Source organism: Cucurbita pepo, chromosome LG16 (assembly GCF_002806865.2).
Source record: "Cucurbita pepo subsp. pepo cultivar mu-cu-16 chromosome LG16, ASM280686v2, whole genome shotgun sequence".
Classification (NCBI taxonomy): Eukaryota; Viridiplantae; Streptophyta; class Magnoliopsida; order Cucurbitales; family Cucurbitaceae; genus Cucurbita; species Cucurbita pepo.
In genome coordinates, this window is record NC_036653.1 from 8,021,797 (window position 1) to 8,036,533 (window position 14,737).

Here is a 14,737-nt window from a genome sequence, read left to right on the forward strand (position 1 = left end):
TATTAATTTGTTTAGTAAATAAGTAAATTTTAAAATGTTGAAAATGTGAAAAAAATTGGAAAAATGTGAAAATTTAAGGATTTAATTTATATTTGTTCTAAAGTTGAATAATTTATGAATTAGGTTGTAATTTAAGGTTTATTTTATGGGAGAAATTTTACTAAGATCCTTATATTTAGTAGACAAAATGCCAAGTGGACAGTTCGTGCGGGAAAAAAGGGAGGGAGAGAGAGAGCAAAGAGAAAAGGACATTGAGAGTAAAATTAGTTTTTACTTGCAAGTTCGCAAGAAAATTCAGAAGGTGCTCGCTTCCTCTCAGAAATTCGCTGAAGAGAAGTGCAGCTCCAATGGAAGCAAAGCCAGAAGAAAGTGAAGAGAAGGGTATCAGATCCTCAATTTCATTGTACTCCCTTCGTGTATGGAACCAAATTGTAGCATTTTTGCCATCAACTCGTGATTCCAATTTTCTTTGGAAGCTTTCGAGTTTTCTTCGCCGGAGGAGACGCAAGACTGGTCTTCCTCTTCCTCTACCTCTGAACTCGATAAACTCTTCTGTGTAAGTCGCTTTTCACTCGGTTCTGCTCTTTTTCTGTTCCTTTCTGATTTTTTTTAGATTTTGCCAATGCGTGCAGAATAACTGGTCAATGGGAAAGCAAAAAGAATTGGAGGTTTTGTTTGATTTTACTCCTCGTCTTTGCTTGTAAAACTTAGCATCTTTACCTTGAAATCTATGCTTGTTGCGTTGTTTGTAATTGCAACTGTTTTTATCTTTAATGACACGAGTTATCACCTGGTTGTGCCGGTCGAAATGGATATCGATGTCCTTAATATAGTTTCTCATGAAAGACTAAGGTTATAATGTTATAAGAATTTTAGAGAAACTCACAATGTCCACCACAATGACAATGGCACAAGTTCCTACCGAGCTGAACCGCAGGCTTTCTTGAGTTTGTCTATAAATCCACTGCCCATTTTATTTAGATCAAACTTGGAAACTGTTTTGGCATTTACTGCACTTCATTCAAGCTAGAATGCTAATTCTGAAATTTCAATGAAACTAAGAGTGGAAGTTTCAATAGTAATAGCAGAACTTCACTGAAAATCGGTAAAACTTTCAGTCAACCATGTTCTGCCAAGTGGACCGAATATTTCTATTTTATCGAGCATACAAGACCAACCATTTTCATTTTGTTCAATCGTTCAAAACATTACAATTTTGGTCAATATTTTGGAGGATGATGTATTTTTTAATGAACAATTTTGATGTATATGATTTACAAAAGAGGAGTCGAGGGGGCTCAATCTAAAGGTGTTACAACAAACTTCTCCAATAGGCAAAAGAGCAGACGAGCTATAGTAATTGAAAAGAGATACATTTACACCAAGATATAGCTAAGTAGACTAGACTCAAAGCTCGTTCTTTGTTGTGAAAACCCTTTGGTTTCTTTCACTCCCAGTAGAATCTCGGGGGCACTCTTATATCTTTTGTCCATTTTCTATTTAAAATAGCTTTTTTATAAGACTATTATTTGAACTTGGAGTTCTGTTCCAAACCATACACCTGTGATCTGTCTTCTTCCACGAATGTAAGTACTTGCATTCAGAATTTGGATAATCGAGTCCAAGGTTTATATATCCGTATAGCCTATTTGAATAGCTGATTCCATGAATTAAAGCATAATTTTCATATAGTATCCATGTAGAGTTACGATTGGAGAATTTGAAATTTGGTCAATAAGTTCATTCTTTATATTTTCTTTACACTTACTATAGTATTTAAGCTTGAACTGATTGTTGCGAATTTTTGCATTACTTGATGCATGTTGTGACGTATGTACCATGTGATAAATTTTATTTTTATTTAAATGAAGACAATTGATGATTGTATGGAGTGCCATTTTTTATGCCATGCACATGTTTTGTTGACAAGTAGAAGCCTGCTTATCGTAATTGGCTCATGGAAACTGCAAACAGTTTAACAGTAACCGGCTGGGAACCAGCAGAGGCATCTAGACTGTACGATGTCTTGGGCGATCTTTTGGAGCACTGTTTTTTGAATTTACATAGCATTTGGAAAAACTTGCAGTTCTGGCAATCTCGTGCAGAGGCAAGTCTTTCTGTTACCTAATGTTTTTAATTTATTTATTTTATGCATATATAGAAGATGCCAGGAAAAAAAATTTAGGTCCAATATAAGTGTCTTTTGAGTGTCCTCAAAAGACCTATTACCCAGTGACATCCTTCTTTCAAAATGCAACATTAGATTATCACAATGGTACAGCAACATAGCAGACTGATTAGTCATTCTCCAGTAATTCCTTTTAAGTTTCTATCATCTTCCACAAAAGTCCGATCAATGTAGAGGGACTTCAGTTTACCCGAAGCATACCAAAAAACTGAGAACAATATGTCCCCCTAAGAGCAGTCAGGAACACTGATGAAACCTTCTCCTCTTTTTCCAACACATTTGTGGAGAAAAACATTAAAGGAATCTTTTCCTGCAACGTATCTTGAGTAACAATCTTTTTGTGAGCAATGCTCAAGGAGAAGTTGAACTTATTTGGGCACTTTGACCTTCTAATCAACCTTTTGGGAGCAAAATCGTTTGGAATCTAAAGAATATGAAGAAGAAACTACAAGAAAAATTCCTTTCGTTAAAAGTCATTCCCTCATGATTGGATGAGAGGCCTGTCAATCCCTTTCAGTTCATTTTGCTCATTGACTTTTTAATGCAAAGCATATGGTTGTTATCTTTCTTATTTCTGTTAAAACTTGGTTGTGTGTGCTTATGTCATTGTTCTCATGAAATTTTCAGGGTACGAATGCTCAAAAAGTTTACTTTATGATTTGTGAGAGAGGTCCAAGGGCCTTTTTTAGTGGAACAGCGCAGTTAATGCGCCAAAGTTTTAGGGATGGTTTTTCCATGCAACATGTTGCTCGTGAGGCATCTCTTCACATAGCTGACCGAATAACTATACTGAGCAACTTAAGATGTCATCTTGCAGTTTTTGTGGCTCAGGTTTGGTTGGCCTTTTCGGCACTCATTTTTCAAAAGAAATCTTATCATTTTTGTGGTTTTATTTTATCCTTGAAAAGATAGTTGCTCCTTCTGAGTCTGAACTCTCTCTCTCTCTCTCTCTCTCTCTCTCACACACACACACACACACACACACACACACACACACACACACACACACACACACACACACACACACACACACACACACACACACACACACACACACACACACACACACACACACACACACACACACACACACACACACACACACACACACACACACACACACACACACACACACACACACACACACACACACACACACACACACACACACACACACACACACACACACACACACACACACACACACACACACACACACACACACACACACACACACACACACACACACACACACACACACACACACACACACACACACACACACACACACACACACACACACACACACACACACACACACACACACACACACTCAAATTTTTGACTTGGACATGTGATACTTTAGTTGGAGATCAGATTTGGAAAACTCTCGACTTTTTTATAGTCTTCTGAGACAATGTTAGAATGATGTTGTCTCTTAGCTCTCTCTCATTTTCTTGTTGGCTTATTTTGATTTTGTTCTTTTCTGGTTCTTGTAGGTCTTTATGGAAATTGACAAAATTGGGGCGGAGGCAGTGAATGATCAACAAAATTCCTTACCATCATTGTTGGTTACATTGAATGGCTTATTTCTCGATTTAGAGGCATCAATTTGTCAACTGCATGCAGCACATCAAGTAACATTGAGATTATTTGTTAACTTTATTGCTAAAAATGCTGAAGCAGAAATTATTCTAATTTCACGTTTCAGTTCCTAATGTTTACTTTGTATATGACTATGCAGATGGATTTAATCGATGGCAGCTTTTCATTTCCTCTATTTGAAAAATTACCAGATGTGAACAAGGAAGGATCTCAGTGGACAAGTTGTGAAATTGGCGATGCTATCAACTTGCTTTATCAGAACCTTCACAAGTTGGACTCTTTCATATATATTCTTGTAAGATGTCATTTTCCATGCTTCTATTATTACTAATTTGATTTTTTACCCCTGAACTATTTTGTAGCCAAGAAAAATACTTTGATCATAACCTGCCCTTGCAACCCAAATGAAAGCTAGGAATAGTAATATTCTTACTACCAGTTTAGTAAAAATTTGACTCAACAGTGCCCACATTTCTATATAGATGCGTAATCACCAAAGATTCAAGAGAATCAGTATATTCTATTCCAGTCACTTCAGCATTCAGATACTATAGACACATGTACAAGGATCGCCTAAAGTAATTAATTTGAAAAGACAATGAAGAACGTAATTTGTAAGATATTAACAGTAATACAAATCGTTAAATCCCCACTGAATTTTTGGTAAATTTGATTTTATAGTCGTACTATCACACTATCTTCACTTTTGGGCTTGAAATTTACATGAAAACCTATGTGTGGTTATCAATATTAATTGAGAAGAAATGACAATTTAGTAGTCTGAGAATATAAACTCTTGTTTTGATACCATGTTAAATCTATCACTCGATGCTTTAAGCTAACGGGTTATAGTAAATATAGTTTTTATTCTTAGTGTAGCACAAATATACGAATATAAATATCGTAACCTCCCCCCTCAGGTTGGTATTGAAAATGAAGTTTTGGAGCACCTTAGAGCTATTTCCTACAGTGATGTATTAATTTTTGATAGTTTATGAATACTCTTCACTAAGCTGTGTTCATTTATGTGTGTTTTCCTCATACTTTGATTCTTCTTTTTGTATTATGCCTTTCCATACTAAGAGGTATTGATGTGCACCTGTCTTTCTTTTTTAGGTTTCTAAACATCGAAAGCCAAGGAAACTAACTCAGCACTGGCTTAGATATACTTGTGGTGCAGTTGGTCTTTCAGTCTGCTCTGTTTGGCTAATCCAACATAGTAGCTTAATGGGGAGCAATGACATTGAGAATTGGTTTAACGAAGCACATAATTCAGCAGTCAGTTTTTTCAAGGATCATGTAGAACAACCGGTATTACTTTTACTATTTTTATTTGTTTTCCCGTAATTGGCTATTTGGAGCTCAGTTGTTTATTTTCTTTTACCATTGTATTTTATTTTTCTTGAGTTTGGTCTTCAGTTATGGTTGATTATTATGCTAAATAACTTTGAAGCCTCTCTTCATGTCACGTTGGATCTTTTTTGTTTATCAATTGTGAGAAGGGATGCTTTATTTCTCAATATGAGTATTTGAGTGTTTGCTGGCCGAGGAAGTGATTGAGGGTGCTTTTTTCTCTCCTTACTGAATTTTCTAGGCATAACGATCCTTCTTGCTGGTGGTATGTGTCCATTATAAAGGATCCATAGGTAGAGCTTAAGATCTTTTTGGGCATGATGATAATCATTATTGGCTTCTTGGAACGGTCAGGGTTCTTTAATGTTGCTTGTTGAGTTGAGAAGTCTGATGAGGGTTGAAGAACTAGAAACATTGAATGCTTGGGAGGTTTATTGATGCTTGTGGCTTCGTTGGTTTTATTCGATAAATGTTTGTCATGTGCATTGAATCGTAGGGACTGTAGAATTAGTTTGAGGATTACTTCGCTGGAGAGTGTCCTAGAGTAGGTTCATGAGGCTTGTAGGAGTGTATTCAATCTTTCCAAGAAGTGAACCTTGTTGAAGGAATGCTCTTCATGAGTTAGTATCTAAGCTGAGAATGAATGATATCTATTACTCACTCTATTACTCAGCTTGAGTATCCAAGCTGAGATTGAATCTATTACTTACTCTATTACTCGGCTTGAGGGAGTTTGAGGGGAAGTGTTGAAGAAATGACCTTGATATAAGAAATATTTGTGTAATCCCATTAAACGAGGGAAGTAGTTGACCTCTCTAATTTAATCTGTAGATTTATTCAGACTTCTTGTTACCCATTTATTTAGATTCACGATTAAGATTTATTTAGATTAGATTTATTGTTACCTAGTATTTGGAGATTTAGGTAGCCTTCATGTATTATAAAAGTCACATGTACCTCTTTGAAATTTAACATGAAAAGCAAGCAAGATAATTTAGACTTGCAACAAACTCTTATATTGGGGCCCACCCTTTTTAGATTAAAAAGTATGTGGACCAGGGACTAGGAATTGACAGGCGTTTTTGCTTTTTGTTTATTGCATTGCTTCAATGAAATCTGTTTCTCATTTTTTAAAAAAAATGTTTGGCAGGTTTTTTCTTGTTGGAAACTAGAGGTTTTTATCTGCGCTCATATCTGAATGGCATAGCCTTTTGTGATCATCTCTTGATAGAACCTTTTGTTACGTTTCACTACATCATTGAAATTGTTTTGTTTCCTAGAAAAAAAAAAAAAAAAAAAACTACTTAGAGGTTATGAACCAACAACTGGGAAGTGGCAGTTTGTAAGACTATCATATATGATTGCTTGCGTTTCTTAGGTTTATCTTAGAGAATCCCATTATCCACAAACTTCTTAGAACTTGAGTGATTAGATCTCAGATGAAGCTTTGGGTAGATTTTACTGAGGGTATCGTGCCAATTCAACTTTGTAGATTGAGCTAGATTAATCAGTGCAACTTTCAGGGGTGGGAAGTTTGCTATTGGTGTCTTTCTCCCTTGGTGTGTAGCTTATGCCTAAGAGACGAAGAAAATATTGATAATTTATTCTCCGGTGTCCTATTGACTGGAGAGGATGGTGTCTTTTGTTAAAGACCTCTGGTTTGTTTGTGTGTATACCAAACTTGGTGATGGAGTGGCTTCTTGAAGTTCTTGCCTAGTTTATTGTAAGTGATTAGTTAGTTATGGTAGCACCTATAAATTGGCTTGATGTCCATGCCAGGGTTCATCAATGTTCTCCATTAATGTAACTTAATAATGATTGATTTCCAATGACTCACATTCAGATACTTTATTGAATTGGTATTCTAACTCCCTATTTTGCAGCTTATTTCAATTAGAGACGAACTTTTTGATACATTTAGAAAGAGGCATAAAGGTGTCATGGAGGTTCAAGAGGTTCAATTAACTGTCAACTCATTGCACAGGTGATTGTCTTTCATGGACCGTAATTTTCTTTGAGCTCCAGTTTATTGCTGGAAATGAGAAATGTCGATCTTGCATAATTTATTTCTATCTCCAATCAGAAAACTAGTGACTTTTTAGAAAATTGTTTTAAAAACAGCTTTCTGTTTTATTTTTAAAATGTTTTTATATTTTGTGATTGAATGACTTGTAATGGTTAATATTGTTAAATAGAAATCACTATTTACAGATTTGTGATTTTAGGAGGAGTAACAATTTCATTTTTGTTTTCCTGAAAAATAGGTCATTTATTTTGTTGTGTTGTAAAACAAGATCCAAATGAAAAAGCTTGCCTCCAAACTCCACCAAAGCCAAAGTAGAGCAACATAAGAATCCACGAAGAACTCTCCTCGTTAACTAACGTGAACCCTTAGACTTTATTTCATTAAGTAATTCCAAATTCTTCAAAAGAAATTTGTTCTACAGAACACAGCCATTATTAAAGCCAATTTTCAAACAATCCCTCTAGTTTTTCTTTATTTTAATTAATTAATTAATATATTTATGTACTTTGATTGAAATGCTGAGAAGATTACAAAATACAAAGGAAATACCTAAACCTCTCTGGTCACTAACCCATTTGGGATGAGTTTGACCTGTGTCAATATGATGGAGGTTGATGACTTTTAGTTAACTTCCGTTCTTTCCACATGATATTTTCTTTCTCGCATTGACTTTTTCTTAGACTAATAATTGATAAAGTTTAAGAATTTGTCTTGGAAAATTGTTAGTTTAGCTGTTTTCAGTCCTTATTTCCCTAACTGCTTTAAAGATTTGTGATTGGTCAAAGGAATAACCTTAATTTGAGAAGTATAGGTGTAATCCTATCCAATAAGGGAATTAGCCTATTTTGTATTGTTTTCTTTTCTGTAATGTTTCATTTTCTCTAGAAAATTAGTTCTATTATAAATAGACCTATGCTCTTCTCTATTGTATAATAAGAAAACAGAGTAATATACATTACTCTTGCAACGTGATCTACTATCAATGTTACTGTGGATATTGATTCTACTATTCATAAACCCATAATTTTGGACGAAAGAGCAAATTCCTTTGTTCTACGAAATGGTAATTTGTGAGAACACATTAAACAAAACAAAACATCAATAAGAAATTTGAGAAAATAGTTATCAGAAACAGGTTTCACGGTATTTACTTGTGGAAAGCAAAACTATTTTGAAAGAAATTCTAAATTTTACAGCAATATCCATATGTTTTTTTTTTTTTTTGGATGAATATGCAAAAGATATTAAATAATCATCCTCTTCTTTCCAGAATGTTACTTGCTTTCAGTGAACACACGAAAGGCCAGAAGTTTCCAGATGATGCATCAGATCAAGAAATGCTTGCAATAGTTATGGCCAGGTTATTCCCCATATCTTGTTTGTAGTTTTATCTACTGTTGAACTTTGCAGGGTGCATGAATTTGTTGTTAAAAACTGAGGAAGGCTGACATTTCCCATAAACAGTGTTATTGCATCTTCTTTAGATCGTGTTTTTCTTTGGTTCCATAACAAATGCTATAGATATCCATTTAACTCGCGGGGTTGGGGCCCCGTTGGGGAAGGTATTCCCTGTTTAGATGGGTAATGGAGGAGGGAATGGGGAGAGATTTCTCCCCGTTAGATAATTGGGGACGGATGAGAAATATAATCCCCGTCCCCCTCCCCACACAACTCCCAGACCTGCCCTGTCTCCATCCCCGCCCTGGATAATATAAATATAGGTATATTTTCAAGGAGAGACTTTCTAAATTCCACTTCCAAGTTCCATATATTTCCAAAGAGGGAGCAAACTTTCAAAATTCTATTCGAAGTTCCATTGAGTTTTATGTCTTTCAAGTTTCAATGGTTTAAGATCTTGCTTCCATTTGTTTGATTTTTGTAATAAGAACTGTTTTTGACATTTGGATTAGTTTTTGTTGTGCAAATTGGATTAATTTATTTGTCACTTGAGCTATTTTGTTTTGGTCGCATTTATCGCTATTATTGTTGATTCAACTATTAATTTATTACTTGGAAAAGAAAACCAATCACTATTTTTTTGATGTTGTTTTTCTTAGATTCGAAAATCATATTAACAAAATTTTTCCTTATAATTTAGGTGTCGATTAATTTTATATATTTTACTACTCTTGTAGGTGAAATGATTTTATCAACAAATAATAATTTACAACAAGGTGGTTCAACTCTAATTTCCAATTTCCAATATCACAGCGAATCAACACCAATCAATAGTTTAAACTATTGATCAATGAAAAGTATACTTTAAAAAGTTTCTTTTAAATTGCTATTTTTTTAAAAAAAGAATAATAAATGGGCAAAAGTTCCCCATGGGGCCCAATTCCTACCAATTCTCCGTAGGGAATCTCTGCCCCGAATCCCACAAAAATAATGGGGAGTTTCGCGGGGATGAGAAATGAAATAGGTGGTGGGAATGAGGAATGATTCAGTGCATTGACAATTTTGTACTTATGTCATTAGAGATGTCCACGGGGTGGGACAGGGACGAGAAAGCCTTCCTTATCCTCGCTCCCACCTCTTATTTTACTCCACATCCCCGCAAAATTCCTCATTTATTTTTGTAGGGATTGGGGCGGGGCCATAGTCTGGGACGGGGAATGTATTCCTTCCCCCCGGCCCCTATTAGCAAATGCGAAAAAATTTCTCCCCCCTCCCTCCCCATTCTTGTTTAATCGGGGAATCCTCAGTCCCGTGGATTAAATGGACATCTCTAGATGTCATGTTGATGTGACCATCGACTAGTGTGTTATTCTTCATATTATGTCACAAATTCAACTTTCTGCTCTTGGGTTTTTAATGAGTTCTTCAATCACACTGTGACACTTCTGTTGGCTCTTATATTGAAGTTTACACCGACAGCTTGGTCAATATTTAGCAACATGCATGTTTCCTCCTACTTTATGCTCTCTTCATGTGGGGTTCAAATGTTATTTGACATTAGACATCTTTCTTTTCCCTGTTTTATCTCTCTGCAAATTTGGTGGAAGATAGTTAGGTTGTTTGGGGTTAGCTTGGCTATTCTTATATTGGTAAAGGAATGCATGTACAGGTTGTTTGTGGAACCTATATATTGGGAACGGCAAGTCCTTTGCTAAATAAGATTTGAAATGTTATGTGGAATGCTTTGCTAGAAATACACAAACATAATTGCAGAAATTCTACAAGGAACCTTAGTGTTTTAGGATTTTTTTCTTTTTAATTTTTTGCTTCCTAGCAGAGCTTTAATTTCATAAATATTCTTATATTTTTGTGATTTTTGAAATCATGTTTTCTTGGGAAAAAAAACATTGCAATAATCTAATATCCATTTGTAAAGGTTGATCTAATGAATGCTTTTCTTCTATGATAGATATTCATTGTTTCATCTACTTTAGGTATGAGAAAGAACTGATGCATCCCATTCAAAATCTTCTTAGTGGAGAGCTGGCCCGTGCTTTGCTTATCCAGGTTATTACATGTTCAATTATTATCTCCATACGACAGGTACACTATACTTGATAGTTTTCTCTGTGTCGATGCAGGTGCAGAAGCTAAAATTGGATATTGAGACGTAAGTTTCAGAAAGTTACCATTTTTGGTGAACAATCATTACATAACTTCATCTTCCTTTTTGGTTTCATGGCAATGGTTTCATATTATGATGGCTTTTAAATAGGGCAATGCTTGAGCTTGACCAGATTCTCAAGGCAAATGAGATCAATTTCGCTGTTCTAGCTGCATTGCCAGCATTTTTTCTCTCACTTCTTTTGCTGATGCTTTTGCGTGCTTGGTATAAACAGGTAAGTGGACTAAAAGCTAGTTTGGTTCACATCTTTTAACGTTAAATTCAAGTGTGATGTTGTTCTTATTTCTACTTTTTTCCGAGTTCCTTTACCAAATTAGATTTTGCCTTCCTGAAAGACGTTAGAGTAGGACAGCTGCAGTTGAGTGCTGATACCTTCATCAATTGTGTGGTCATGAAGTTGAGTGGGGAGTGCTCTCTATCCCAGTGGCCATCGACTTTCCCGGATTTCCCTTAAACTTGGTCGAAGTATCCAAACCCCCAAGCCCACAGTCCATAAGAACACCTTGCATTCATTCATACTCTATTTCTCTCTTTCATTCGTTCTTTTTTTGGATATTTATTTCACGAGGCTTCAATGAAAAGTAGCAAGCCTATTTTCTTTTACCTGACTAATCAGCCCCTAGGGAGAATGGTGATAGAGATTTCTTGCAGTCTTCTTCTGTTCCTCAACTCAAACCTCATTATTTTTCAGTTGATGTTACAAATTAACCCTAATCTTCTGACCAACAATTGGCTAATATCACTCTATGTAAATTTTTTGGAAAAAAGAGACAAAGTCAGTTTACTTACTGATTATGACATTTAGGATACTAGAGCTGAAGGGAAGGGAAGAGCTGCTCGGCTTCAGAGAAGACTACTTGTCGTGGAGGTGGAGAAAGCAATTATGCAATACCAGAGTTTTGTTGACCAAGGACGTGTAAGGAGCTCAATCTACTTGTTGGCTTCTCAAACATGTTTCTTCTCTGTTTGTACACATTTTGTTTGCTATAAAAAATCATGTTTTTTTTGCAGATCAGCATGTGAATGTAAACATTATGAAATAAATAATCCTAGTATAGTAAGCCAGAAGTTTTTACTTATTTATTTGCTATAGAAGTTACATTTGTTAGAAAAGAGAACGTAAAAGAAAAGGAGAGTGGACTAGTTGTCTAAGTCAACCTTCAATTAAGGGGTATTAAATTAGAACTTCCAATTGGTCCTAATCAAACAAAAGTAGAGAAAAAACTGAACTGTATCCTTTTGGAAGCCTAGAGAGATGTGTGAACACATGCTCAGAAGAGAAACAGGAATTTTTTTAAAGAGCTTGAGAAAATATGGGATAAGGCGTGGTCCTTGTTGGGTTAAACATCTCTCTGTGGCCGTTAGTGACTAAGACTTTTTGTAACTATTCTCTTGGCTTGGTTGTTTGTTTTAAATTGGACTCCCTTTTTGTGTAGTTTTTTTTTGGGCTGGGGGCAGTTGGACTTGTTGGGCTGGTTTTTTGTATGGCCTTTTGTAGTCTTTCATTTGTTCTCAGTGAAAGCTTATTTCCTCATACGAAAAAGGATTATTGATTAGCTACCTGAGTCTCAAACATAGATATTTCTACATCCCTAAAAGGCAAACACAATATACGAGAGAAGGAATTGTCTTTCTTCACGTTGCTTTATTGAATATCTTGAGAGCAGAATGAGAATGTTTCCATTTTTCAATATTTGCAGGTAAAAGATGCTGAATGTAGGTTTGGGTTACTGCTGTATAGTTTGGGTCGGCTGTACCATGCTTCCGAGAAGCATGCCAAAGCAACCGGTGAATGGCTATAGTAAGTTTTAGTTCAGCTTTTCTTCTTTCTTTCTTTCTAGGCAATACTTTCCAACCAGCATGTGTTCCAGATATAGAGAGATGGCATCTGCATTATATACAGATAAATTGTTTGCTCGACTCTTTTGTCAAATGCGCCATCATTTTCGTCAGGAATTGACATGAAAACATTTGACAATTTCTAGGTCATTAGGAGTTGCTTTTCATCAATATTTACGTTTTTCATTCATTTTCTCATACAAATCCTCTTCTGTGTGAAACCGGGAATATATTTGAAAGGAAAAACAATCTACAAGTAAGAAGGGGTTAAAACAATCGTAACATGGCCCTCAAAACATCATATACATCAGGACGCCCCATCCTTTGAATTGAAAATTATAGGGATGTCAGTGAGTATTTACTCACAACTTCGTTTACCAAGTACAACCTTGGAGTTCTGCTCTATTTTCTAATCAATCAGGAGGATACTCTGACAGATAAATTTGCAATGAACGTTAACCAATATGCCATTTCAGGAGNTTTTTTTTTTTTTTTTTTTTTTTTTTTTTTTGTATTTTTTTTTTATCTTACGATAAGTTCTAGAAGAAAAATGCTACCTATCAACCCCCCACCCACCAAGACTAGCTTTTCTTATCGCCTTCTTTAGTAACCATGGACTCTGATCAAAACTTACATAATGTATGCTTCCCTCACAGCTGTTAAGTGCACTATAGAATATACTGTGTTTGCTTTAGATTTCGACAGTAGGAAGAGTAGCAGTGCGATTTTCACTTTTTGGTACTTTTGAGTGATAATCTCCTTGCGGCCACTCCATGAACAGATCTTGGGGAAAATGTCTTTCATAGATCTATATAAGTCATATTCCCATGAGCCATTATTGAAGTCAGGAACTTTATATCTTTGGAACCTTTAGGTGATGATGTTATAAAAGATAGGAGTTGAGATTAAATGAAGGAAAATCGATTTACATGAGAAGAACTACACAGTGTCAAAACTCTTAACATGCTTAACAAAAGAAGGGATCAAATCAAAGTAATTTAGTCGAGATAAGTTTAGAGGATGAGCGAATTGATATAATTCTATCAAACGTCAAACATTGTCGGGTTCTCTTATAAAACAGACACATCAGGCATGAGCGTACATGAAATAGAAAACAAATATCCTCTTTGAAGCCCCTTTTTGTAGTGTGTTACTTGGCTCTCCCTTCGTGGATTTCCTTTTTGTGTACCCTTGTATTCTTTCATTTTTCTAGTCGGAAGCTTGGTTTTAAAAAAAATAAAAAAACAAATATCCTCTTTGAAACAAGGAATCCTTTGACCACTGGCCATCATTATCATCTCCTCTCTTGTACTCATTCTTTATCAGCCCCCACTTCGTCGTTCTACTTTTTGTGGTGTATTGAAATTTGAGTTCCCCAAACCCTGCGCGTGATTTTACCAGAAGCCTTATTACCTTTTGAGATAAATAACATCTCAAGATTACATTCACTGTATGCTCTTCACTATATTGAACAGTTACTTGCACAAACATTAAATTTAGTTCTTGGGTTAATCCATACAATTATATAGTGCATTTACATTAAAGCTGTAATCTAACCTTGTAAACAGTTTGAGGCAGGATATTCTGGATCTAGGGAAGCCTGGTCTTCCAACACGAGATAAACTCAGAATTACGTGGCGCATGGAACGGGTGTACGATTGTTTACTTCCCACATTGAAAAGGTCATAATGCACGTCCTTTTCTTCTCTTCAACTCCACAGGAGTATTTTTTGATTTGCTTAATGGAGGTATTTTGCTCACACACTTCCAAGCCTAATATTTTTGGAAAGCCCCCTGGTTAAACCCAGTTTGCGTTGCCTTCATTAGCATTTGTTGTTGAGGAAGATATACAATGGTGTCTAGCCTGTTACTTTTTTGTTGGGCTGACAACTTCAAATTTGTCTTCATGATAGTATTGGCCTTTGTTAGAGTACTTTAACAAATGAAAGAACCGTTGAAAATCATGGATGGATTTCTTATAGAACCTTCTTTTTGGAAGGAAATATTGTAGTTTTTCTTTAAATAATTATTTTATGAAGAAATGATAGTCACAGGGACTTGACCTTTCTCAAGTCATTCTTTATTGCATAGTTAATAGTTTTTTTTTTTTTTTTTTTTTTTTTTTTTTTTTTTTTTTTTTTTT

The 14,737-nt window shown here is 35.4% G+C and overlaps 1 protein-coding gene across 3 annotated transcripts; it reads left to right on the forward strand.

Moving 5' to 3' along the window:
• Positions 1–217: 217 nt before the first annotated feature.
• Positions 218–14,670, forward strand: LOC111777423 (protein DGS1, mitochondrial-like). Of its 3 annotated transcripts, none has more exons than XM_023657012.1 (15): positions 218–556; positions 633–668; positions 1,975–2,107; positions 2,816–3,019; positions 3,688–3,825; positions 3,933–4,088; positions 4,910–5,104; positions 7,030–7,130; positions 8,443–8,532; positions 10,565–10,637; positions 10,712–10,740; positions 10,846–10,969; positions 11,561–11,671; positions 12,456–12,556; positions 14,163–14,670. In XM_023657012.1, the coding sequence occupies exons 1-15, from the start codon at positions 348–350 to the stop codon at positions 14,281–14,283; spliced, it is 1,821 nt and encodes a 606-aa protein (XP_023512780.1). In that variant the 5' UTR covers positions 218–347; the 3' UTR covers positions 14,284–14,670. The 3 variants fall into 3 exon arrangements, with proteins under 3 accessions (XP_023512780.1, XP_023512781.1, XP_023512782.1); XM_023657014.1 differs by having other exon boundaries at positions 417–556; positions 1,934–2,107; XM_023657013.1 differs by lacking the exon at positions 633–668 and having other exon boundaries at positions 348–556.
• Positions 14,671–14,737: the final 67 nt, after the last annotated feature.

Coding starts and splice junctions, on each gene's coding strand:
- LOC111777423 (XM_023657012.1), top strand. CDS start 348: ATGGAAGCAAAGCCAGAAGAAAGTGAAGAGAAGGGTATCAGATCCTCA. Junction 557..632: donor AACTCGATAAACTCTTCTGT/GTAAGTCGCTTT, acceptor CAATGCGTGCAG/AATAACTGGTCAATGGGAAA. Junction 11,672..12,455: donor GTTTTGTTGACCAAGGACGT/GTAAGGAGCTCA, acceptor CAATATTTGCAG/GTAAAAGATGCTGAATGTAG.